General features: G+C 49.2%; 8 protein-coding genes across 8 annotated transcripts; 2 read left to right on the top strand and 6 right to left on the bottom strand.

Moving 5' to 3' along the window:
• Positions 1 to 1176: 1176 nt before the first annotated feature.
• ABOM_001614 (multiple drug resistance protein) lies at positions 1177 to 1933 on the bottom strand (the record flags this gene model as incomplete). Its single annotated transcript, XM_022528744.1, has 7 exons — positions 1177 to 1206; positions 1265 to 1282; positions 1343 to 1447; positions 1501 to 1518; positions 1575 to 1682; positions 1734 to 1751; positions 1805 to 1933. The coding sequence occupies 7 exons, from the start codon at positions 1931 to 1933 to the stop codon at positions 1177 to 1179; spliced, it is 426 nt and encodes a 141-aa protein (XP_022393656.1).
• A 3167-nt stretch (positions 1934 to 5100) lies between these two features.
• On the bottom strand, positions 5101 to 5729 carry ABOM_001613 (uncharacterized protein; the record flags this gene model as incomplete). Its single annotated transcript, XM_022528743.1, has 3 exons — positions 5101 to 5148; positions 5212 to 5418; positions 5496 to 5729. The coding sequence occupies 3 exons, from the start codon at positions 5727 to 5729 to the stop codon at positions 5101 to 5103; spliced, it is 489 nt and encodes a 162-aa protein (XP_022393659.1).
• A 2476-nt stretch (positions 5730 to 8205) lies between these two features.
• On the top strand, positions 8206 to 9729 carry ABOM_001612 (putative MFS monocarboxylate transporter; the record flags this gene model as incomplete). The annotated part of the gene is made up of 4 exons (XM_022528742.1): positions 8206 to 8398; positions 8457 to 8554; positions 8609 to 8869; positions 8941 to 9729. The coding sequence occupies 4 exons, from the start codon at positions 8206 to 8208 to the stop codon at positions 9727 to 9729; spliced, it is 1341 nt and encodes a 446-aa protein (XP_022393660.1).
• Positions 9730 to 10176: 447 nt separating this feature from the next.
• On the bottom strand, positions 10177 to 11986 carry ABOM_001611 (putative amino acid permease (Can1); the record flags this gene model as incomplete). Its single annotated transcript, XM_022528741.1, has 3 exons — positions 10177 to 11516; positions 11573 to 11698; positions 11758 to 11986. The coding sequence occupies 3 exons, from the start codon at positions 11984 to 11986 to the stop codon at positions 10177 to 10179; spliced, it is 1695 nt and encodes a 564-aa protein (XP_022393657.1).
• Positions 11987 to 13326: 1340 nt separating this feature from the next.
• ABOM_001610 (uncharacterized protein) lies at positions 13327 to 14914 on the bottom strand (the record flags this gene model as incomplete). Its single annotated transcript, XM_022528740.1, has 8 exons — positions 13327 to 13686; positions 13776 to 13905; positions 13966 to 14031; positions 14085 to 14139; positions 14197 to 14333; positions 14390 to 14561; positions 14623 to 14650; positions 14705 to 14914. Coding segments are annotated over 8 exons (1158 nt in total), but the record flags the coding sequence as incomplete, so codon positions are not given.
• Positions 14915 to 16727: 1813 nt separating this feature from the next.
• ABOM_001609 (GMC family oxidoreductase) lies at positions 16728 to 18760 on the top strand (the record flags this gene model as incomplete). The annotated part of the gene is made up of 6 exons (XM_022528739.1): positions 16728 to 16771; positions 16843 to 16962; positions 17015 to 17231; positions 17292 to 17828; positions 17879 to 18482; positions 18531 to 18760. Coding segments are annotated over 6 exons (1752 nt in total), but the record flags the coding sequence as incomplete, so codon positions are not given.
• A 255-nt stretch (positions 18761 to 19015) lies between these two features.
• Positions 19016 to 19547, bottom strand: ABOM_001608 (uncharacterized protein; the record flags this gene model as incomplete). The annotated part of the gene is made up of 2 exons (XM_022528738.1): positions 19016 to 19212; positions 19283 to 19547. 2 exons carry the CDS (start codon positions 19545 to 19547, stop codon positions 19016 to 19018), a joined length of 462 nt encoding a protein of 153 aa, XP_022393570.1.
• A 636-nt stretch (positions 19548 to 20183) lies between these two features.
• Positions 20184 to 21149, bottom strand: ABOM_001607 (lignocellulolytic auxiliary activity family 9 protein; the record flags this gene model as incomplete). Its single annotated transcript, XM_022528737.1, has 1 exon — positions 20184 to 21149. The coding sequence occupies one exon, from the start codon at positions 21147 to 21149 to the stop codon at positions 20184 to 20186; it is 966 nt and encodes a 321-aa protein (XP_022393567.1).
• Between the last annotated feature and the right edge of the window lie 3265 nt (positions 21150 to 24414).

Below are 24414 nucleotides of genomic sequence, written 5' to 3'. Positions count from 1 at the left end.
TTTCTCTCTCTCTCTCTCTCTCTCTCTCTCTCTCTCTCTCTCTCTCTCACAACCCAAAGCCCTGGCATTCAACCTCTAATGTTTCTAGACCATCCCCAACCGCTGAAAGAACGAAAACAACGACCCCTTGGGCACATACCCAGCATAAGTCCTCTGCCAAGCAGCCACAAACGAGCCCTCAATAGGACCCAATTCCCCGAACCCCAAGATCTCAATAACCCACGGTGTCAAGATAGCCAACACGCCCAATGCAAGAATAGTAACGAAGACAGGATGCCCACGAGAAAACTCATAAGCCCCAGCCGTAGCGTGGGCAAGCGCCTTGGAAGCTGCTTCGGCCATCTGCGCGGTGCTTGGTTACCAGCCGGCCCCGAAGGGAAGCATTGCATTATTGAATTGACAGTGCCCATTTTGGGTTGTCCGGGACGTTTGTGTAAGTATTTCTTCTTAAGATTATGTTTGTGCGAGGAAAGATAGGGACCCCTCGTCGTGTCTTGTGAGATTATGTTCACTGCAGGAGATGGTTAGGTCGGTCAGTAGTAAGTATATGGTCCGGAGCCGCGGATGACTGCAAGGGGTGGAACTAACAAGTGCTGCGCTAGTGATAAACCCTGTACTCTTTGAGAAGCATTTTACGGGGCATTCTATTGGTATGTAATATGTCTCTCAATTCAGCCTTCTTATTATGATGAGTTCTGCGGCGGGGCTGTCTTCTACTGGTTGATACTTATCCGTATGGCAAGCGCCAGCCTTGCATGGTGGGCGAATAAGGACATCGAATAGACATTGGCTAGTATGCGTTGATCCGTAGCCTTGCATTGGTTTTGGGGTAGAGCAAATGACGCCCTGGGACTGGATTTGTTTTGGAGTTCTGAGATGGATGGTGGTGCAGACAAAAGTAGGTGATACCAAAGTGATGTCAGCTCGCTACTAGCATAACACAAGGTCATAATCCATACTAAAGACAGACGAATTGATTCGTATTATAGCATCCACACATGTATAAAAGAATGACATCATTAGTACGTACATCAGCAGTGTCCATATTGACAATATACAGTAGAGACAGGAATGGGAGAGAGACAGTTTTTGCTTTTACTTTTGAACAGAGATTCAGACAGAAGATTAATACTTTTGGTGTGACGACTCTAAGGTCAGTCCGGGGTTGTTTGCCGTTCAGTTTTTCTGGCAGCAGCCCCAGCAGCCCTAAACGATGACCTGTTAATATGATTACCCTTACCCACAGTAAGTAAAGAAGACGTACCTCAGAGCCAGTCGCGTGCTAGAGAACAGAGTCAGTCAGCAATCGCGATCACGAAAAGAAAATACAGAGCAAACTTACTTCGTCACTGGCACAAGTAGGCCTATCCTTCAGACACACGGAGAGACACATATCCTTCTTGGCAGGGGCATCTGGCTTGACTTTCTGGCAGCAGCCCCAGCAGCCCTAAGCAGACACCGTTACTATCATTGCACTTGCTCAAAATGAAAGAGATATACCTCGTAGCCAGTCGGTGCCTAAACAAGGTCAGTCAGTGATGCTATTCTCGAAAACGTAATATACAACGACGCACCTCATCGCTAGCACAAGCAGGTTTCTCTTGTTGGCACATGGAGAGACATGTGTTCCTCTGGACAGGGGCAACTGCTGCTTCGATTTTCTGGCAGCAACCCCAGCAGCCCTGAATACTCATTATTATTGATACTCCCATCTATAAGCAAAGGAGATATACCTCAGAGCCAGTTGGGTGCTAGAACGGAGTCAGTAATCGCGCGTTGCGTCAAGAAATACAGAATAGCTTACTTCATCACTAGCACAAGCAGGCTTCTCCTGCAGACACATAGAGAGACAAGCATTGCTCTTCTCAGGAGCGGTAGGGGCAGCGGTAGCCAGAAGCAGGCAAGCCATGAAGATAGCAGAGACACGGAGCATTTTGGCGGATGAGTGGAACAAAGAAGTGTTCAGAGGAAGGATTGAGATGGTTGTACGAGAAATGATTTTGTACTCAGGAGTGAGAATGTTGTTGATGGATTATTCCTGAATTCAAGGCGAATTGTCCCAGTACTTATACCCCAGAATTGATAATTCAACTGTGGTGGTCAGGCTATCCCGGCTACCCCTTGCTTTCCGGATCGTATCCTAGTGGATACACCCCGGAAGATTTAGAAATAGAAACTCTTTTACCCCTGACAAAAAGACCTAGAATTCCAAGGATTGCTAGTGATCAGACCTGTGGCTTCGGGCCGTGCATTGTCTATAGCGCCTAGTGGAGCTAAAACGTTTCTACTCCGTTGGATAAGTTGGCAAGTGTCTATGATTACAGCATTGACCAATACTTAATCGATCGTCAATGAAAAGAAGAACATACTAGTGATCGGGAATACGAAGAGAGCATACTCTGTCAGTGCCAGTGGCGATAAGTGATATTGTTGCAGTGGCAGATTCCCTCATCAGAATGGTATGCAAGGGGCCTAGAACTACTTGGCGAAAATGGAACTGCAATGGCATGTTGCTTTGCATCGCATCTGATGCCTCATTCACATGGAGAGTAGTATAGCTTTACGAGATGGAATGTTGAGTATGTGGTGTGCGAGAGGCAATATAAATTGCTATGCATGGGATTATTTAGAAGCTCGTGTGACCATTACATAAAACTCTCAAGGCGATGCTGCTGAGGATCAATGAGACCGGAGCGTCAGCGAACGTGCTTAGAGACTGTCATACCCCAGGAACACAGTGCGTTGATTCTTGCATGTTGATCCTGGTTCAGGGAGCACAGAGCACTATAACAGAGTTTTCTCTACAAGTGACGTCGTTCTAGGCTTTGCCTCATGGTATAAAGAAGCGGCTATGATTTGCATTATTCCTTGGCAGGAGTCTAGTATCAATTGAGAAAAGCACAACGGTCTGTCCGTGGGCAATTCATGCATACCTCTTATGTTATGATATCACAGTAACACTGCAGGAGGCGGATGCATATCCTTGCATGTGTTATGATCCTTTGGGCAGTAGCGTATGTAAGTCCTCCGATCCTTGAAGAGTTCTCGAATTGCGGGTAGAGCCGGCTAATGCTTTTCTTGATCGTTTTCTATATTAAGTTTGCGAGGTACAAGGGTCAGAAATTCTACGATTTATATATTTGATATAAGGTAACCGTGGAATGCATCGGGGACTAATGAAGCGGTCATAAAAATGATCCCTCGGGATATGGTTATTAAACGATACTGAACATACCAAGACCTGCATGGCGGATGTTAGAGTTTTCAGATGCATGTCATTTGGGTTGATCATGAGTTGTCAGTCTAGAACCAACAGCGGAGAGGAAAATCTAGAAGTTCATGAGAAGTCCGATGGCAACCGGACCGTTTCTAAATTTGGTGGAGACTATGCAAGTTATGGTTTTACTCCTGTTGATCTATAGGGCTTATACTGGCTTAAGCCCCTGTCTCCCGCTTTTGGTACTTTGTCAACATGAGCTCGATTAATATCGGAGTCCGGAAATCCTCGGCATATGGCCGTATGCACGTCGGACGGCCTTGATCATTACTTTTCAGTTTTGAACCGAGCTGTCCTGACACTGAAGCAAAGGTTTTTAGATGCGATAATCTATGAGAGCGCATAGCGCTTTTTATAGAACTTCCTCCCGGGTGTCATTGGTGGAAATGGCTAGACTCTTGCAAAACAGTAGACTCTCTGCTCTGGATGTTGATGATAATTCTGCGTCACTTCCTCGCATAAGTTGTGAACTACATGTCATCTGGGGCACTGTGCTCGGAGATGGACAATGTATAGCCCTAGGGTCTGCTCATCATATTGCAGTCCCTTCTAGTATGGTTACAGTGTCGCAAGAGTGCAGAAGTGAATCATCAACAGAGCAGCCATTATACAGTCATGAGCCTCTTGTTTCGCAACACATATCTTCCTTTGTTAAAGGAGCTTAGAGAAACCAACTCGGCCTGTCATGTAGCCTATCTGACACGACTCCATAGATACAGAGAACACGTATAGGAACGTAAAGGGCTGAAAACTATGCAGACAGCAAGATATACATATACGTATTATCCGCAATGCAGTGCCCCAAAGCCGGAAAACATAGATCTAGAAGCTTTATATCTTCACTAGACGAAGAACTAGTTGACCGCTTGTTCTGCTTGACGTCGAGGAGTGCATGAAGGTCTTCGGAAGTAAATTAATTTTGGAAGATTGCCCGTCATCATTATCTCTCACTCCTTGAGGTGCACATGGCAGTTCGTTGAAAGAGCATACCTGTTGACCAAAACATGGTCTTTGCGATCGTAGCGTCTTCTCCAACACGATATATGCAAGCGTTGATCGCCAGCTTGATTACAGTTTTAGGATGTCTTCGCGGAGTGACCAGTGGCCAGTACACAACAAGCACACCGGGTATTTAACGCATAGATTGAATCGTATGTCTCATCCCTAGGATACTGGGAATACGGTAATGTCCATTCCCAATTTGGCCCCTGCAATTGATGCCGCAGGCACCAAGTGTGATGTCCCGATCTGGTAGTAAGCCTACCGCACCACGACTGACTGATGTATGATTGGCTGAAACTGGGTCGCTTACTACTAGTGGCGCACGGGCCACTCCTAAGATCCTTTAAATACAGCCTTGACCCCCCGCCCTTTAGGATTTTTTTCTTTTCTTCTCCAGCTCTCTTTGCCTTTTGGCTTAGATCAAGTGTAGTATCTGTTCTTTTCAGTTTAATCTCTGAAAGTGTTCCATAGGAACACAACATTGATTAATCTTATTTTTGGTCTCCGTGGCAGGGCCCCTGTGCTTGCGCATGCCTTGCTACACAGTGTCATCGGGCTTACACTACCCCCGATAGACGCGAACCCCCCTTTTTCATCAATTTGGTCGGTATACCGACTTCTTGGAGAAGAAGGCTTAGCATTGTAGGTCTCGAAACTGCGGTCATTTTCTATAAGTGATTCTGCAACACCCTAGTTGACGAGAAACTATTAAGAAACAATGGGTGGGTGTACGAAACGGCAATATGTTTTCGACCCTGACTGTACAAGACCCCATGAACGCCATTAAATATTGTCAGAAGCATTAAAAGCCTGTGAAACATTCAATAGAATTTCGTATTCGGGGGAAGTCCCTTATCCTGGTCATCTTTCTGTATCCGTCAATCAGTACGCTGGATGCCTCCTATAGTTATAGACAACAAAGATGTCCTTACTAGTGCATCCCCAAGTCCCTTTACAAGCGCAATCTCGTAGTCACAGCGGGCTTTCTGTTCAGGTCCAAAGTTGGTGAAAGTCATTGCAACATCAAAGTCAATCCAGACCAGTCTATCGGTGTTTCCATGAACAAGGAGAAGGTTTTTGGGGTAGATATCTCGGTGGTGAACACCGGCACTGTGTATCTCCTTCATACCCTCAATTGCCTGGGAATACAGCGTATCCGAGTAGTTCACGCAGTTTAAACTCTCTGTATTCGGGAGATATTCTAGTAATATTGCACTCGGTTTAACTGGTCTTGGGCGAAATGCTGGAAAGTAGGATGAAATGCAGCCGGATCTATTTGATTGATGTAGCCGTAGAATTTTGGAACGAAGCCGCGTTCACAGACACCAGAAGTCAAGAGCTTCTCGTATGCCTTGGATTCACAGCGAAATCGGTTTAGATCACGACCTTTCTCGGTATATCCAGGGTCGCCGTTGTTGTGCAAGAGTTTCAATGCATACTTTTTGTCCATCTAGATCTACCTCAAATATTGAAGACGCATCAGAGTGCGCAATCTCTCTAGTAATATTGATTCTGAAAGGATCAATGTCCGCTGGGGGAGCGTTTATTGGATGCATTGATATCCTGTTGGAAGTTATATTTCCAAGGAGGTAGGAGTAGGTAAGTCAACAAGTACGAACAAGGGCTTGGTAAATCAACACTGTTACCAGGTACTCCGGAAAAAATCCGAATGCGTACTAGTGTTAATTACTAATTAAGGTTCGAAAAACAATCGAAGAGTATAGATGCACCAGTTTCGAGAATCGAGATATACTGTATTGTTGACCTGGTAGCTCTATAAGTTAGATAATTAAATAGGCGTTTTGTGCTGGATCGTTGTGATTGAAGTTGTACAAGTTGCATTTATGGTTATGCTGTGTGCTTTTTGTCCTGATGCGTGGCTTGTTCCCTACCGGTTGATTAAGGTCTTATCTACTGTTTGTAGACTTTTCAGTTCAATCTTACGGACTATGACACCTATTTTTTCCATGACAATACCCTCAGCAGCAGGAGATCGTCCTATAGTGAGAGGGAATTCACACTATGCGCCCCGCTAAGGGTGACGTTGGTCATTCATGCACTACTTGATATATATTTTCTGAGCACTTCTTTACGTTGTACAGGCTTTAGCAGCAACCAGATCAACTCAATTATTTTCTAATGGTGGAACAAGGCGAGTGTGACTACCCTAAAAATTAAGTATCAAAGTCCATTGACCACACAATTATATAGAAACCCCTACTAGATACTAACATAGGAGTGAGAGTAAGCGAGGAGGGCTTGATTGCTCGTAGTGTTTACCGTAAGTGATCCACGAAACGAGAACATTAGATGATACCAATTCCCAATTGAAGAATTCTTTTCTTCTATTATCTGTTTCTGTTAAAGGAAAGAAAAAAAAGGGGCAAGTACAATCTTTGTTGAGACGTAGCCATCACAGTTGGAGGAAACTGTCATGCGCTTCTCAACCTTCTGCAAACCTACTCTGATATCAAACAAGCAAAAGGTTCCTCTGCTGATGAGATACTTTAGGACTGAGAAGCATACCCTGTTGTTGTATCTCCACATTGAAAAACTCTATAAAACATCCTTAAGCGCTGACCGCGACCTTGAGAGATCAGAATCCATATTGGGTAGTGATGTAAAGTCTCGGTCTTTTATCCTGAACAACCGTACTAATCATGTTACAGAAAACAGGGCTGCCGGCCGCTAAGTTTAGCGGCGGGAACACCCGTTCAGGGTACGGAGACATCCACGCAGCTCTGAGACATCTTCGAGACGAACCACTTGAGAGAATATCGCGGGTTGATACAACCTGTACCCACCAAGTCAGTATGAAGACAAAGAAAAAGATTAAACTTATACGAATCATGAATGCAAAAGCTAAGTCGGTCATTTTCTGGCTCGAAGTAGCTACAGACAAGGGTGACGAAGCAGTCAAAGGCTTGCGTTAGCTTGCAGAAGACAACGCTCTCGATCGTGGTTAGAGCGATACCAAGTCTGATGTTGTTCCCTGTGATAATTACCATGCCAAGCCCTACAGACTTACATTCTGGTTGTAGTAGGAACTATATGACCAAATCCTGTGTAATCTATTGGTTGAATAGTACTCCAAACATGGTATGCGTCAGACGGCGTGATCTCCCATAACTGCCGTTTGGGTACTCTGGCCAGCATGCCGGGGAGATGACGTCGATCTACCTTCTGCCCTACTTCCTCACGTCGATGATGCTGTTTCAATTACAAATATCAATTCAAGTATGTATCAGGCGAAGGCCACATCCTGTTTACATGTCAACGACAGAGACGGCCGCGCGTTCGGTTCCCCATAAGGTGCATTTGACGTAGTTCAAGACTCCGACTGTGCCCATATCCTCGCGCCTGCAGTAGTTTTCCCCACCTAAAATTAGCAAGTGAGAATTCCGAGCCAAGGTATACCGAAAATCACCAAGGGCAAGCTCAACGCGTGACACCGTCAACTCACCACTTATTCCACATGTAGCCTGGATTGTACTGGGCACTAGGGGCTCAAGCGGGGGCAAGTGTATGCTGCCGTACGACATACGGAACAATAAGCTATGGAAGTACGATTCTGTCACACGAGCTTGTACGTATAGCACCGTATGCAGGTGGAAGGGTATTAGTTCCAAAATAGGCCAAAAGCATTCCTCGGACATTAGAATCGCAATGATCGACAACTTTACTACTTACTTGGTAAATAAATGTCCGTCCTGCATACCAACGCATCTATAGGATTACCTATCCCCAAGGGATAAACCTGTTTGTCTTATTTCACAGCTCAGCCCATATTCAGAAGCGAGTTCGCATGGGGGAGAACTCATCATGGAGAACCCTCTTATTTGTACAACCTTATCCCGTGTTGGCTCTATCTTTCAACCCACTTGAGGTGACCCCTAATTCTGCTCTTGTATCAGTATTATCACGAAATGGAGGGCAAGGATACTGAAAAGGCTCCGCACGCTCTCTGCAAAGAGTCGAGTATTCCATCCCCGACGGACTCCTCCCAGACCTTCGACTTGGAGTGCGAATACAATGACCCTAAGCTACCTCCAGTAGATGGAGGACTCCACGCATGGCTTTTCTTAGCAGCATGCTTTGTGGTGGAAGGCACCGTATGGGGTGAGTTAACCATGTTTGACATGCTAGGGTAGCGTCTGACGACGGGCACCTGCGTTAGGATTCGCCGCCTGTTTCGGTGTATTTCAAAACTACTATCGAAATGACCCGACCTTCCAAGGGTCCCATGCTATAGCTGCGATAGGGACCTGCGCAATGGTAAGCCAGAGTATCCCATCCCATAGGGATATGTCGACCTGCTAATAGCAATAGGGCATGGCGTACCTGCTATCCCCCATCGTGATGGCCATCTTGATAGCCCTCCCTAGACTACAAAGATGGGCATCCTCGATAGCATTCGTAGTCCTATCGCTTTCCCTGGCCCTGAGCTCATTCTCCACAAACGTCACCCACCTAGTTCTGTCACAAGGCATCGCATACGGCACCGCAGGCTGCTTTGCCTACGCGCCATCAATCCTCTTCATGCCGGACTGGTTCGTCAAAAAGAAAAGCCTCGCCTTCGGCATTGTCTGGGTAAGCCATGCCCCCAACCTCCCTCCCCTTTATCCAACAATCCCAACACTAACACCTGACCAACCAAACAGAGCGGCTCAGGCCTAACGGGGATAATCTTCCCTCTAATCCTCCAATCCCTCCTGGACGCCTACGGCTGGCAAACCACCCTCCGAATCTGCTCGGTAGCAATCTTCCTCCTCGCGGCGCCCTTCATGCTGTTCCACAAACCGCGCCTCCCCCGGACAACCACCAACCTGCACCAACTCGACCTCAGCTTCCACCGCAACCGTACCTACCTAATCTACCAAGCGTGCAACATAGTCCAATCGCTGGGCTTCTTCCTGCCCCAGATCTTCCTCCCCAGCTACGCGGAACTGCTCGGCGCCAAAGGCCTCCATGCGTCCTCCACAATCACCGTCTTCAATGTCTCGAACATGTTCGGCTGCATCCTCATCGGATGGCTTGCGGATCGGTACCACGTCACGAAATGCATCCTCATTTCCACGGTGGGGGCGGTGTTCTCCACATTCCTGCTGTGGGGGTTGAGCGTGCATCTCGCGCCGCTCTATCTGTTTACTATCGTGTACGGATGCACGGGGGGCAGTTTTTCGTCGTCGTGGGCTGCGACTTCGTCGGAGGTCGGGAAGAGCCATCCGTCTGCGGATGTGAGTATGGTTTTTGCGTTCATGGAGACTGGTCGCGGCATCGGGAATGTGATTAGCGGGCCGTTGAGTGAGGCGTTGTTGAGGACGAGGTTGTGGGAGGGCCAAGCTTGGGGCGCTTATGGGACGGAGTATGGGATTTTGGTGGTGCTTACGGGCGTCACTGGTCTTCTTGGGGGGGTGTCAGTGGTGGCGAGGGCTTTGCGGTGGATTTGAATTGGGTAGCGGTGGATTTTTATGGTTTGGCTGTGTTAGATGGTTGTAGGGGGTTGTATGTATGTAGACTGGTGGGTGTGGGTATAAAGGGCGTTGTAGCGTGGCGACATGATTTCACTGAAAAAAAAAACTGATGTATTTATGCACAACGCTTGTGGTATGATTATTCAATAAACTATCTGCTGTCTATCATATACATGGATATAAAGAACACTATACACATGATCGCATGATCGCATGATCACATACCAATCATCAAAGATATGCACCCAAAACACCCAAAACTCCACTGTTGCTATATGTAAATGGGGAATGTAAAAGACGCTTCGACGAATGCCTGCTCCGAGCCGGAGCCCAGAGCGCAGCTTCTTCTATGCACGCACAGCTGCCATGCCAGCAGCCCCTTGATGTGAATTACACCGCAGAGCAACGGGGTATTATACTAATTCAAAGACTCTCGCGAAGCCTCTCCTGCCACGTCTTCGGCCTCGCCGTTTCCCAGGAGTAGTTCTGGAGGCGGCCCGATTGCAGGTCTGCTTCGAGTGGGTGCACCAGATGGGTGCGGTAGAGAAGCTTGTGGCCCAGGTACAGCACCACGAAGATGATCACGCAGACGTACGCAACAAAGAAATCGGAGACGTTGAAGGTGGGAATCCAGGCCGTGAATCCTTGGGTCAGGATGATCAGGACACTGAAGAAGAGCCCGTACCATGTCAGATAGGGTTGGAGGGCGGCCTTGTAAGGCAAGGTATCGCGAGAGATGTCGCGCGCCTTCAGCGCACGCATGAACGCCAAGTGACTCAGACTGATGGACGTCCAGCAGATGAATCCAGCCACACTGGAGATGTTGACCAGCCAGTTGAAGACCTTTCCACCGGACTCGGAGACGTTCATGAACCCGAGAAGTCCGAAGGCGGCGGTGAAGGCGACGCTAACGTAGGGCACACCACGGTGGGTGACCCAGCCGAAGATTGGGGGCGCGAACTTTTCCTGAGCCAGACCGAGAAGCACACGACTGCCACTGTAGACGTTGGAGTTGGCCGCCGACAGGACCACGGTCAGGAGGACGGCGTTGATCAGACTAGGCAGGACCTTCACGCCGGCGAGCTTCGCGGCGATGACCATAGGGGAGGCGGAGGCGTCGCTGGAGTCGGTAATGAGGTTGGGGTTGTCGTAAGGGACCAGCAAGCCCATGAAGAAGATGGTCAGGACAAAGAAGACGAGAATACGGATGAAGGTCTTGCGGATGGCCGAGGGAACGGTCTTCTCCGGATTCTCCGTCTCACCGGCCGCGACACCAACCAGCTCGGTACCTTGGTAGGAGAAACCGGCCTGCACAAGCACGGCCCAGAAACCGACGAACTTGGACACCGGATTTGACGCGTCGATCAGATAGGGAGCAAATGCTCCGGGCTCCTTCCACGTGTGGAATCCAAGGTAGCCCTGCTGTCCCACGCCAGCGTCAATGCAGATAGCGAAGATCATGAATCCCAGGACCGTGAGCACTTTGATCATCGAAAACCAGAACTCGATTTCTCCATAAAAGCCGACCGGGAGGAAATTGAGAAGTGTGATCACTACCCAAAAGATGGCGATGAAGATGGCTACCGACAGTTGATCGTCCCAATACTGAACAATCAGACCGGTAGCAGTCAGTTCCACAGCGTACGTCGAAGCCCAGTTAAACCAATAGATCCAACCCATCGCGCAGCCCAGACTGGGATCGACGAGTCGTGCGGTGTAGGAGGTGAAAGAACCGGAGATTGGAAGATACGTTGCGACCTCACCTGCAATAGATTAGTACCCCCGCACGTATCTCATCTCAAGACCATAAAGATTTTACCTAGTGAGGACATGACCGAGAACACAATCGAACCAACGAAGATATAGGCGATGAGGGCACCCGCCGGACCGGAGTGTGCGATGGCTGTTCCACTACTGATGAACAAACCCGTTCCAATTGTACCACCTGTGTCACGGTTAAACCCAGTTCCGACCAGCTTGTATGTACATCAGATCCTGACTGACCGATAGCAATCATCTGCAAATGTCTGCTCTTCAGCCTGCGCTGCAAGTCATGCGGCGGCGTATCCCCTCCAATGCCATCTTTCTCCACATCTTCATTTCCGTTGCCATCCTTCTTCTTGCCAAACTTCTTCAGAGGGTTCGCGCCCGTCTTGACGCTGATCTTGTCACTGTCGTTTCCAGCAGCGGTTTCCGTCACCTGCGGCGCAGGGGTGACCTCGTCAATGGCCATCCCGGCCGTATATTATGTTGTATATTGGACAGGTAAAAGTGACTCGTCAGAGGGAAAGGGAGAGTGAGGGGATTGGGACGCGGTTACGTGCATGCACGAGTTCGATGATCTGTGTCAGAGAAAGAAAAAGCTTTTCCGAACAGAATACTACGTAGTCATACGGTTGGGATTTTCTTTTTTATTCTTTTTTATTTTTTTTTATTTTTTAATTTTTTTTTATTTTTTAATTTTTTTTTCTCGTTCTTTTCCGGCTCTAGAAAAATTCATCAAGTCAAACTGGAATAAGACTCCGCAAAGAGATCCACCTGCAGACTTTTCACTGGCCGCAAGGCGTCGAGCCATTATGTAACATCGAACGGCCAGCCGATGGGAGCGGAAAGTGGCCTTTCGTCAGTGGTGTCACTGCAAACATGGCGAGCTTAGCGGAAGTCAATGCCGTTATCTTCACCTTCATGACCTGGACCGAAGCCTTCTTCAGTATCCTCTCACCCCAAGAATCTTCAATCTATTGCGATTGAGAACCTAAATCACCACCGTGAGGCCATCGTGTGCGCGGTGGGTCTCAACCATATCTATCAGTGCCAAGACCTCGGGCCCCTCAAGTTTAGATAAAACTGAGTTACACTTATGCAGGGCTTCCAACTGGCAACAAGGCAAACACCAACAGGACTCCTGGGTGGCGACTGAGGAGAACTCGTCGCGGGCGTTTTGCCCCCCTCCTCTCTCAGCTGCCGTCGCTTAGGGCAGAAACTAGTCACGGCCTTTTCGCAGTTTTGCCCCTCCTTTGGATGGCAAAAAACAGGCCAAAAAAGACCGATTACGCTTAGTGTCGGTTGGTTTCCGACGCTAGTCCCCATGCGGCATGGTACCTGCCTCAAAGATCAGGACCCCTTATCAGTCACATGCTGATAAGTCACATGAGGCAACGAAATGGACAACTCTTGATGTATCTTTATTGCCCTGAATCTTGACACGATCACTCGACGACCAGTCATGTCCAAGAAAATACCATCAGGGGCTGGCGCCTCATTTTCCCAGTTCCGACGGATCATTTATGAACCATCATCTTGGCTCCTGGTCCCCGTACCGGTACTTGCGAATTAACTTCCGTGCTATCCAAATTCAAATAGAAGGACTCGTGCACTGATCCCTTCACCCCGTATATCGAACCTTCAGGATTTGTCAAAAGAGAGTTACTGTACTGGGTATAGCTTCTACGTTCCTCAACATCATCGTAACTATAGTACATCTTTTTTTCCTCCGAAACGCACGATCACCAAGACCGCCTAGCCCGCCACCCGAAGCCCACCAGTTTACGTAAACTGATAATCCAAACTCAATCACTCATGTTGAGACCCATCCCGCCGAATCTCATACATCGTGGTAACCTGAATGCCCCCCATCGGGTGCCTTCCCGCCTCCTCGTCTGACAGGCTCTCGGACCGCCCCGTCTGCCCATCATTGACCACCGTCTGCGTTCCCCCACCGTGAAGGATGAACTCATCGCTGGATCGCCCGCCCACCTTCGTACTCCTCGTCGACTCCAACTGACTCGGCTTCGACTTCCCGAACACCGACAGGCTGTAGCTGCCCTTCTTGCGCGAGGATGCATACGGGTCTGCCGAGGAGGACCCGAGCCAGGTGGAGCTGCTGAAGAGCGGTTTGATGCAGGGGGCGTTGACGGCGATGATACCCACGAACTGACAGACCGATTAGCGAACCCAACCCAATGTCTATCCCCCAGAAGAACCAGCAAAAGACATGCGGGGAGTGGAGTGTGCGACCTTACCGTTTCGCGAATAGCCCAGATGGTACTGGTGTTGATGCTGTTGATACTTTGCAGGGAAAGAATACAGCGCAGGAGCGTTGCGATCATGACGAAGACACCGCCGCACAGGAGGATTCCGATAATCAGCTTTCTATGCATGGTCGGATTTAGAAACCGGCTTGTTGTGTTCTTGTTGCACTAGGGTGCTTACCGGCGCAATGCGAGCCGCACTTTAGCTAATAATGGGATGGGGATGCACACGAGAATCGCGTCTGTTCTGTGCGCTACATTAGCATGGATTCTGGTATTAGGTAGGGGGGGGCCACGAACGTGACATTGGTCACTGCAATGACGATATAGTTCACGTAGTCGGCAGAGCAGTTGACTGGACATCGTAGTTAGCATGGTAGCTTGCTCTCAAGCACACTGTGAGCGTCCTTACGACCAGGATCCGGATAAACCTGCCAGTTCTTGTGCAGCGGCCGACAGTGCAAGAAGATAGTCAGAATGACGGCAACGTATGTGGAAGCGCAAAGCACGGCATTGAATTTGACGAGCTTTTGTTGGACGAGGCCCAGTCTAGGAAAGATGGTCAGTTGGATAGCTGACTCGGCGGGACTGTGGGGAGCCTTTACGTGAGGCGGTTGTAGAAGAACAGCATGCAGGCCTTCAGCGACCAAATCAGGGTCACATAGCATGTCCAGCCGGCGAGAAGACATCTGGAACCACGGGCAAGAATCTCGATTTGCTCGGGGGTCAACGAGGCCCTTTGGTCATCACTGAGACCGATGTTGGTGCCATATTGGCCTGTGGAGGATGGGATCTGTCAATGGGTTTCTAGACCTTGGGGAAAGATACAAGCGCCTACCGATCAGTTCCAGCATGGTCAATTCTGCCTACCATCGGTTAGAATGGCATGTTGCCAGACTTGGGGAAAAAGGAACGCTTACAGTCCAGAAGGCGAGAACTACGAACGCGAAGTAGTCATCTCCTTGCCAATTTTTGACCCCGACCACTCTAAAACGTGCAAAAATACGGAGGAATATGATGATTACGCCTATGCCATATTCCGTCCATGCCTCTTTCTGGAAGGGGGTGGCACTGCCCATCGTGGAGGGATCGTGTGGCAGAGTGAAGGAGGACGGTGGATGGTACTTTCCGTCTTTCAAATTCCCACACCAGGATCATATATAGAAAGGAGCATGGTCCAGATGAAGGCCAATGGTTCAAGTCATGGGGAGGTTATGGGGTATATCGTTTCTAAGAATGGATCGGCGACCAGGGTTTTGTTTGCGGATACCTCTTAATAGGAGTTAAAGTTTGATTTATTTCGTCCAGGATTAGTCAGGATGGCCAACGGAATGTTGGATAGGAGCTATAGTTGAAGTATCGAAAAAGGAAATGTGACCCAGAGAGAAGTTGATCGGCCAGGGTAAGTCCTCGTGTACGGGAGAGGCGGGCAGCAGGCTGGACAAGATGTTTGTACTGGGGATCCCAACTGTGAGGGTAGGATCCCGATAGGGATATCGAGTGGGCTCTTCTACCGTGTCAACTTTTGTCCAAACATCGGGATTTGCCTGGGATTTCGAGATCACGGCGAATCTACCAGGATTGACGACGATCCTCCCTCACATAAACTCAGTAGCCATAACGATGGGGTTTTAAGAGACCATTCGGGATGGGGTGGCGAGCGCCCCTGACAGGGATACGTACGCTGGATTCGATAGTTAGGTTTTAAGGGTGCTTCAACGGCCTGCATGACAGGGAATACGGCCATTTACCTTTAGACCAGAATAACTTTAAAAGCTTCGTAGGTTCCATTCGGCGTTTGGGGCTGAGATAGGTTGCTGGGAACCTCTTCTTCTTGGGGGGGGCCACCTCACTCTTTGGTACTGCGAAGCAGGAGGTATGTACATACATACTAGCATTCCACAGAGCTTTACCCCATACGCCAAGGGGCCTGAAGGGATGCCAGATGCCAGAGTAGTATTCTTCGACGCAGTTTCATTAGGAGTGTGACAGGTAACAACCTTGACCCAAGAGGGTGCGGAGGTATAGGAACTCTCACACCCTGACCCACATCTTTTGGGGTAGTCGGTGTTGATTCGCTTGCCAGAGCTTCCTCCGAATTTAGCTTTGAGATAATAGTTTCGCCCAGCCGTGTGCGCGACTGTGCAAGTGGGAGAATAGCGGGTAAAAGTGGAGGCAGGCATCGTGAGCCATTTTGGAGCCCGCAGACCCATTTTCTTAGTGTTGATCGCCTGATATCTGCTCAAAATCTCAGGGATCAAATCTGCTCCCGGAACTGAGGGCGTCCGGAACACACACACACACACACACACACATAAATGGAAGGATGCACGTACGCCATGTGCAGCAGCGTGCAGAGACAACCCCCCCCCGTATGCGACGAGGGAACACCTCGGCCCGCAACACGAAATCAACCTTTGCATGAATTACGCAGTGTCGGGAGGGATTGCCTTCAGCTCATCCATGGTGCGGGCTTAGTGGCGTCTTGGCCCCCTCTTTCGCTTGGAGAATTATCCACGACTCACGACTAGACGTAACGTTACTAAAGCAGTCTGATCCACAGCGAATCACAATGGCTTTCTTTCTGGCCGAGAGCGACCGGGGGCGGTTGATCGAGAGCTGAAATCCCTTGTTGAATCGAGAGCCAAGCTAGTTATAGTATAGTTAGCTGCATTAAACTGGCTATCTTGATCCTGCTCCCCTCTTTTTTTTTTTTTTAGGCTGGCCACCTGTGGTCCGTCTGTGCCCACCAAGTGGGGGATTGCATATGAGGATTATTATTCTGCTCCCACCGACAAGAGAGAGCTACAACCGTGAGTATAAAAAAAGGGGGTATGCCGACATGACTGGCAAGTAGCCTTAGAGAACCTTACGATTTAATTAATTCCACAAGTTTCCCACCGCCGTCACCCGCTCTCTCCTGCATAATATCAGGTGGTCGCCATGGGAAGCACCTCGGAAGATGTTTACGACTACATTATTTGCGGGTAAGTGCGGGCTGGTGAATTTGAAGAAATGTGTTTCGACGCGAGTAGGAACTGATCGGTCAACCGGAAAGAGGTGGTACAGCAGGATGTGTTGTCGCTGGTCGTCTCGCGGAAAATCCTGATGTGAAGGTGCTCGTCTTGGAGGCGGGTCAACATAATAAAGATTTGGAAAACGTACATATGACGGGAGGGTATGAATGCCGAATCTACGCCCAACTCGTCTCACCCCACTAAGTGTCGCAGATGGTCAAATAACTTTGACTCGGAAACCGATTGGAATATCGTCACATCGCCTATGAAAGGAGTCGATAACCGGCAAGTGAAACTGAGCCGCGGCCGCTTTCTGGGAGGCTGCAGCGGATGTAACGGAACGCTATGTGTGCGAGGTAGCAAGCAAGACTACGACGATTGGGAGCTGGAAGGATGGAGTGGAGAGGAATTCTTTGGGGCAATGAGAAAGGTTAGATTCATCCCACAGTTTGGATGGAGCATAGGCATGCCTAACAGCATGCTGTCATAGTCGGAAACATTCCATCCCAAAGACTGGTTCCAGGCCGACGCCCAGAGCCATGGTTACAATGGCCCACTGCATACCGAACCGCACGATCTCGCCCCCATCTCGAACCGGCTCATGGACTCGCTCGTTTCACAAGGAATGCCGCTGCATCATGACATGTTCAGCACGGGCGACGTTGCCCACGGATGCGGCCATGCACCTCGGACCGTGTATAAGGGCATCCGTACTACGGGCGCGGATTTCATAACCAACGATCACAACCGCCACAACGTAACGATTCAAACCGATACTACCGTCGACCGCATCGTGTTGGAAGAAGGTCCCACTGGGCTCCGGGCGACAGGTGCCGTGACCAGGTTGGCCGATGGGACCAGCCGCACGTTCCACGCGAGAAAGGAGGTGGTCATAGCTAGTGGTGCGTATTGCAGCCCGGCCGTGCTGATGCGATCTGGAATCGGGGCACGGGAGGAATTGGAAAAGTTCGACATTCCGTGCAAGGTTGACCTGCCTGGCGTAGGCAAAAATCTGATGGATCATTTGGTGAGCCACCTATCTCACCGACAGTCCGGACGGGCTACTAATCCAACCAGATTGTATTCATGTTCTACGAAACCGAACAGGAAGGCCTAACCAACGACTGGCATGTCTACCACGACGATAACATGGAAAAGACATACGCACAATGGAAAGAACAGAAGACCGGCTTCCTATCGACATTCCCCTTCGGCGCATTCGCCTTCGCCCGCCTGGACGAGCGCCTCAAAGACGAACCGTTGTGGCGAGACGCTCCCCGCAAACCTGGCCGCGACCCAATGGGCCTGACGCCTAAACAACCGAACATCGAATTCTTCACCACCGAGTGCTACGGCGGACCCAAGCAGTACGATCAGTTCCCCGTCGACCACAAGCACGCGTTCTCGATGATTGCCGAGCTCTTTGCCCCGAAATCTCGGGGCACGGTGACCTTGAAATCTAAGGATCCGCTGGAAAACCCCATCGTTGACTGCAACTACCTGGCGGATCCAATGGACCTCCTGGTGCTGACCGAGGCCTGCCGCTTTGGCAACGAGGTGGTCATGAAAGGCGCGGGAACCAAAGATATTGTCAAGGGATCCTGGCCGCCCAACCTGACCCATCATACCTACACGACTCGGGAGGAGTGGATTCCATATGTGAAGGAACATGCCACCACCTGTAAGTGTGTCCGCAGTCCTCGTTCGAGCGATATACTAATGTCAACAGGCTATCATGCTTCCGGAACTTGTGCGATGGGCAAGGACGATAACCCCCTTGCTGTCCTGGATAACAAGCTAAGAGTCAAGGGAGTTGCTGGACTGCGCGTTGCGGACTGTAGTGTAATGCCCACTTTGCACGGTGGACATACCCAGATGCCAGCATATGGAATTGGGGAACGGTGTGCCGATTTTATCAAGGAGACCTGGTCTGACCTTTCATTTGGAAGTATCTCATGCCGTATGTAACTTTTGCCTTGGCAGTGAAGAACCAAAGTGCTTCAGTACGAATGCACGTCGCATTACCTAACGAATCATACGAATATAATCTTGGATCAATCAGTTCGAGCACAGTGAGTTTTGCTTGCTTTTAGGTCTCTTATATCACGATAATACATATCATTTGAGAGACCGACCACAATATTTAACAAGACCAAGCCATAAGACGTCTCGAGACCACCCTATGCCACAGCATCGCAGACCACTTGTAGCCATCTACAAGATATCCCGCTGTAACCATAGAAAGTCATCACCATCGTCATCACCATCCTCAAAGCTGACAGTATATGCAGCCGAATCCTTCACCTGAGCCCTAGCAGTCCAGTCCCTAACATAGTCATCCGGCGTAGTAGGCCCACCCCGAAAGACATATCCAAACCAGTACCGCCCACCCGTCGAGCCGACATTATTCGCTAGAGCAGAAACAAGTCACCTTCAACGCCAATTCCGACGGCATCGTAGTTATTATATCTGGGCTCTTACCGCTGAACGATAGGGTCGAGGTACAGTCATGAAACTTCTCGCATTGCTGGTTAACATACTCACGCCAACCCTTGGCGTCGTGCTCGTCGATGTGGGCATGGAAGCCCGCAATGACTTCTCCGGGGAATAGACGCGGACCCGCGACCCAGTTATCTGGGGGAGGGAGGGGTAGGCGGACGAGGTGCTTTTCTTGGTGGAGATGGAAGGGATGGGATAGCCCGAATATGGGGAGGAGGCTGTTGATGAGGACGTTTGATAACTTCATTTCTGATACTGTGTGGAAGGGTTGTGATGAGAGAGCTTGGTGTAGCTGGTATGGTTTGTATTGTTGGAGCGTAGATGTTGGTTGTTCGTTGGTTTATATGCGAGCTAGTATACACGTCGCGCTTACATATGTGGCGTTGCATCATAGCTGCATCTGACGAGCCATAGGCTAAGCAGTGGCTTTGATAGGTAAATGAGAGCGAGATGCCTCGCATTGTAGCTTCTGAGGACTGTAGAACGACGTAGGTGCGGAAGCTGACGGTCGATCATGACGACGATGCCTCCTAACAGAGTAACTGTTTGAGGTCATACCTACATATTTTACGAGATACTATCAGAGATGATTATTGTGTGGGATAGAATTCCTGCACGTCCATCTGCCCTTCCAAAAGATAATTCCCAACCTATCATAGATGCTCAGACCTCCCACGACCACGGCTCATTGATAACTTTAATACTTATTCCATTGATATAAGAAGAAAAAAAAATGATGGTTCAAATTGTTGTTTCAGAAGTAGAGCTGTTATCAATACAAGATCTGAATAGCTTAAGAGAAGAGCCACGAGAGAATATATAAAAGAAGACGAATTTGGCTACTTGCGTCCTAGCAATAGAAAGTGTCCTACTGTGTAGCGGCCTAGACACACTGATGGTACCAAGGGTTCCAGTCGCGACAGGTAGTGCCGGCTTCACACGATCCTGATCCAGTCCAACCCTCGCCACCGCATTGGTAGTATTTCTTGATAGTACCAACTGATGGAGCGGGGGCCGTCGCCGCGGGTGTATCGGCAGTCTTGGAGAGAGTCACAAGAGTCGTCGGAGCCACAGAGGAAGCGGCGGCGGCGTTATTGACAGGAGGGGCGGAGATAGTGGAAGAGGAAGCGGAGGCGCTGCCAGACCAGACAGAAGGGCCGGGAAGGTCGTAGGAAGTCTTGACAGGGTAGTAAATGTCGAAGTGGATGTTGGGATCCTCAGGATTGTACATGCCCGGGATTTTGACCAAGGGTTCCGGAACGCCCGAACCAGCGCCGGTTACCTCGATTTGAGCGCAGGTGAAGTAGAACTCGGAGTTTCCACTGAAGCCGCGATGAAGGCCAATGTGTTCAACACGAACGAGGTACTGACCAGCCGGAGTATTCTCGGGGATCTTGAAGGACGCAGTATCCTTATCCCACGTGCACCAGTCGGTATCCTTCAAGCCGCCGGAAATGTCGTGGCAAACACCCTCCTGGTATACCTTGAACCAATCGCCTGATCCGTCGTAGCTTTTGACGTCGCCGGGTGCTTTGGACATGTAGATTTGCAGAGGGCCGGGGTGCTTCATCGTGGCACCATAGGCGAGCTGGAAACCGATCTCTGCTCCTGGAGCAACCGTGTAGACCTTGGTCTTGGCTGCAGAGTCCATGGAGCCCTTATTGCAGCGGAAGTCATTGCTCACGATTTCAGAAGCCAGTGTTGGTTGGTACCCATTGCTGTTCTCTCGAATGTATTCAAAATCCTTAGTGATCTGTCCGTCGACAATCAACTTCGAAAACACATAATGACCCGAAACCAGCGGGGTGATACTCGCAAGAAAACCAAGAGAGGCAAGGTTTAGCTTCATCTTGGACAAAAGAAACAAAAAAGGAAGGTAAAGAAAGGAAAGCAAACGTCTAGTTTGCCCGGTAAGAAAGGAAGAGAATGAACAACACTAAAAAAACAACGGAAAGAATGAACGAATTGATAGCGAAAGGTCAACATGGTTATGTTGGTAGCCCACAGCTTAAATAGTTCTCCCAGCCTGACGAGGGACTGAGGGAACAAAATTGAAATAAAGCCTAGAGTTTCATGTTAATGTAGCCCCGTGGCACTCGCCAGACCAGAGAATGAAAGAATCCGATACGAAGATACTATACAAAGATACTATAAAAAGATACGAATCGCGTAGTGGCCCATTACCTGGCTGTCAAGAGCCAAGCCTTCCAAGTAACTCAAGGGTCAGAATCCCTAGGCTAAACCCATAGTCCCATACGGCATGATGTCTAGAATCTGACAGACGTGCGGCCAATGGCTAATTTGCGGTTTGTCACGACATGGGTAAATCCACTGCCCCACATAAGAAGGGTAAGGACCTTCCTTTCGAGGCACGGTGTTGTCTTCTAGCGAGATAGGTACACACGGTTAAGGGCGGCCTATTGTATAACCGGTGTGAGTTTTGAACGTACAGTGATCACCAACTACTCTAGTAATTATGGTACTATCTCTACAACTCAACTCGCACTGGCTGCGTAAGACTAGATTCGCTCGACGATCCATCACGGACAGATTATGAGTAGGCCGGGGTCCTGTATCAACGCAGAGGTGGCAGACCAACTGTGATAATAACATATTGATTGCCCAAGGCAGCAAAATGCGGAACAAACGCAGTTGAAAATGCTACATTGATCATGGAAGCACTAGTGTAATGGTGAAACCCAGATGAGCGCAGTGTGCCATCTACCAGCTTCGACCAAGGCCAAATGCTAGGGACATATAGGAGCAGAAACACAGGGAAATCTCTTCCGAGCTCAACCGCCAGATGAAGAAGACCAGTGTCATTTCCATGTTTGATTCTCGTTGGATGAAGCGCCTCAGCCTAGTCGTGAGTTAAAGTTAGAAACGGGTTTAAGTAGGGCTAGTGGGGCTCACCAATCCGGTCTACAGAACCGGAGCCAAGAAGATTAGTGATCTGGTCGGAAAACCTGAAACCGCCGCCTTATAGCTATCGGGTCGTTCCTACAACGTGAACTGCCGAGGGTCTGCTTAGTGAGAACTTCACCCGCAAGAGGCGTATCTAGTTGTGTCTCATGAGATTACTCTATATAATTCGATTTGTATTGTGGATTTCCCCCTGGGACCCTGGATTTAGTTGTACTTTCTTCATTACGCTGTGACCTAGGTGCACTAGGACAGGTGCCATAGTAACGTGCAAGTTCACACATTCGGGTGTTGCTAGCAGAAGTAATCAGCATTACTATACGTACAGATGGCTTCGAACCTGAGAAGAACCTATAGCCGCCCAGCTTAGAGCGGTTTAAGAGAAACAGTCTAGGCACTGTTCATGACACACTACTGCGTCTAGCCGTAGGATGTCATGCAGCATGGACCTTGTTCTATTGGTCAGAGCCAGAGTACCTCAAGCCAGGACACGATTTAGGCTTTATCCGAACGGGAAATGGCTCTGTAACCAGCGTCTAAACGCAGACTCTGAAATAGCCTCGAGAGCCTGAACCCCCGTAATATGGGCAAAGGTCCGCCTGATTCCAACCGAATTCAACCTCCGGTCTGTCTATACGTACCATAGCTGATACCAGATGTACCGATCTCTGAGGGTGTCCCTTTTCGACACATGAGCTCTCCTTGGCGCTTGACTGCCTCGGTAGTCATGGCTTTATGGACAATGCAGCTACGGAGTACTGATACGATTGATGGTTGGCTAGACCATAGGCCCACATGACTAGGGTCTCTGAGCATCGTAAGTGTCAAACGTTTCGAACTTACGGGCCCTGTAAACAAGCGATTTCCTATTTTAGCAATGCAATGCACTTCCAGCGAAACGACTGAGTTGCCAAGCTACCAATGATAGAGTGGGAAGGTAGAAAACAAGAGGCAGCCACTTATTATAAAAGAACTCCGCGAGTTCGAGCGCTCAATGCGGAATAGCTTTTATTAAAAGTAGCCTTGCTATCCAGTCCCTGAACTACGGCAGAAAGTGGAGCCAGGGCAGATTGCTTCCCGACGCTGAGCTGAAGCCTTGACTTGCTGTGGGTATCCACAGTCCAGCCTACTGATAGACTTCTTTAAGCTAGCCTGTCCGATAATTGCCCGTTAACGGGCAGAGTTGGCCTAGGTGAGGAGTCCAAGTTTCCACAGCAAGGAATTGTAACTATCCCTCGCGTTTGGATCCACGCCCTGGTAAAGATAGCGCAGATTACAGGGGTTAATACTCATGGTCTGGTCAACACTAATGCACACCAACTCGCCATGGCTGATACTCGTAGTCCAGGCCCCGGTGCTAAATTTGACATTGTTCGACCGCGCAAAGGGTTGGCCTCTGTGTCGGCAAGAGCAGTCCAGGTACCAGTGAGACTAGACGAAGCCCAGGAACGGAAATATCTTGCACCGTCACTCCCGATGGCTTCAACGAGAAAGAAGGTATTTACCGTCACCGGTGCTGCACACATTGGACGCTTCGAAGAAGACATATGCATCCGAGTCTTGTAGCGCGATGACCGTGTTCCCCATGCCGTTCGGACAGTTCCCGGGCGAGGTCTGAGAGCGGCAGAGATGACCGTTGTTATCCGATGAAAGAAGGTAGCAGTTGGACGCATCAGATGGTCCACATGTCAATCCAGTTCCCATTACCCATGTTCTCCGGAATGATACTGGGCATGCTATCGAAGAAATTCTTGGGTGGGCTCCACCTAGCAGAATGGCTGATGTCGGAGTTGGTGGAGTACGCAGCGTTGCCATTTTGGTAGACAAGGTACCACATTGTGTGTGGCTCAAAATAGAAGACTGTCGCTAGCTGACAGCACATTGGCAGCTGTGAGGCAGGCTGAAATGACGGAAAGTCAAAGTCACAGCATTGTTTCACTTAGAGGAGTCTTAAAGAACGGGAAATATTGAGCACAAGCCCAGAGGGTCTCTTGTTCTCTGCACCATGGAAGCATATCCAAGGCTCATATGTAAAGACAATAGTTTACGTGCCTGAAGCCGGACGTACAAAGCTCATCTAATTCTGAAAAGAATTCCCTCCAATAATTTATCAAACTTGAAGCTTGTCTTGCCAATAGACAGGAAGTCGCAACAATGGCGAGTTCAGCAGTGTATTGTCTCTCTGGACCATT

The sequence above is a fragment of the Aspergillus bombycis genome, assembly GCF_001792695.1.
Source record: "Aspergillus bombycis strain NRRL26010 chromosome Unknown contig00006, whole genome shotgun sequence".
Lineage (NCBI taxonomy): Eukaryota > Fungi > Ascomycota > Eurotiomycetes > Eurotiales > Aspergillaceae > Aspergillus > Aspergillus bombycis.
This window is presented reverse-complemented; position numbering and strand designations above follow the sequence as displayed.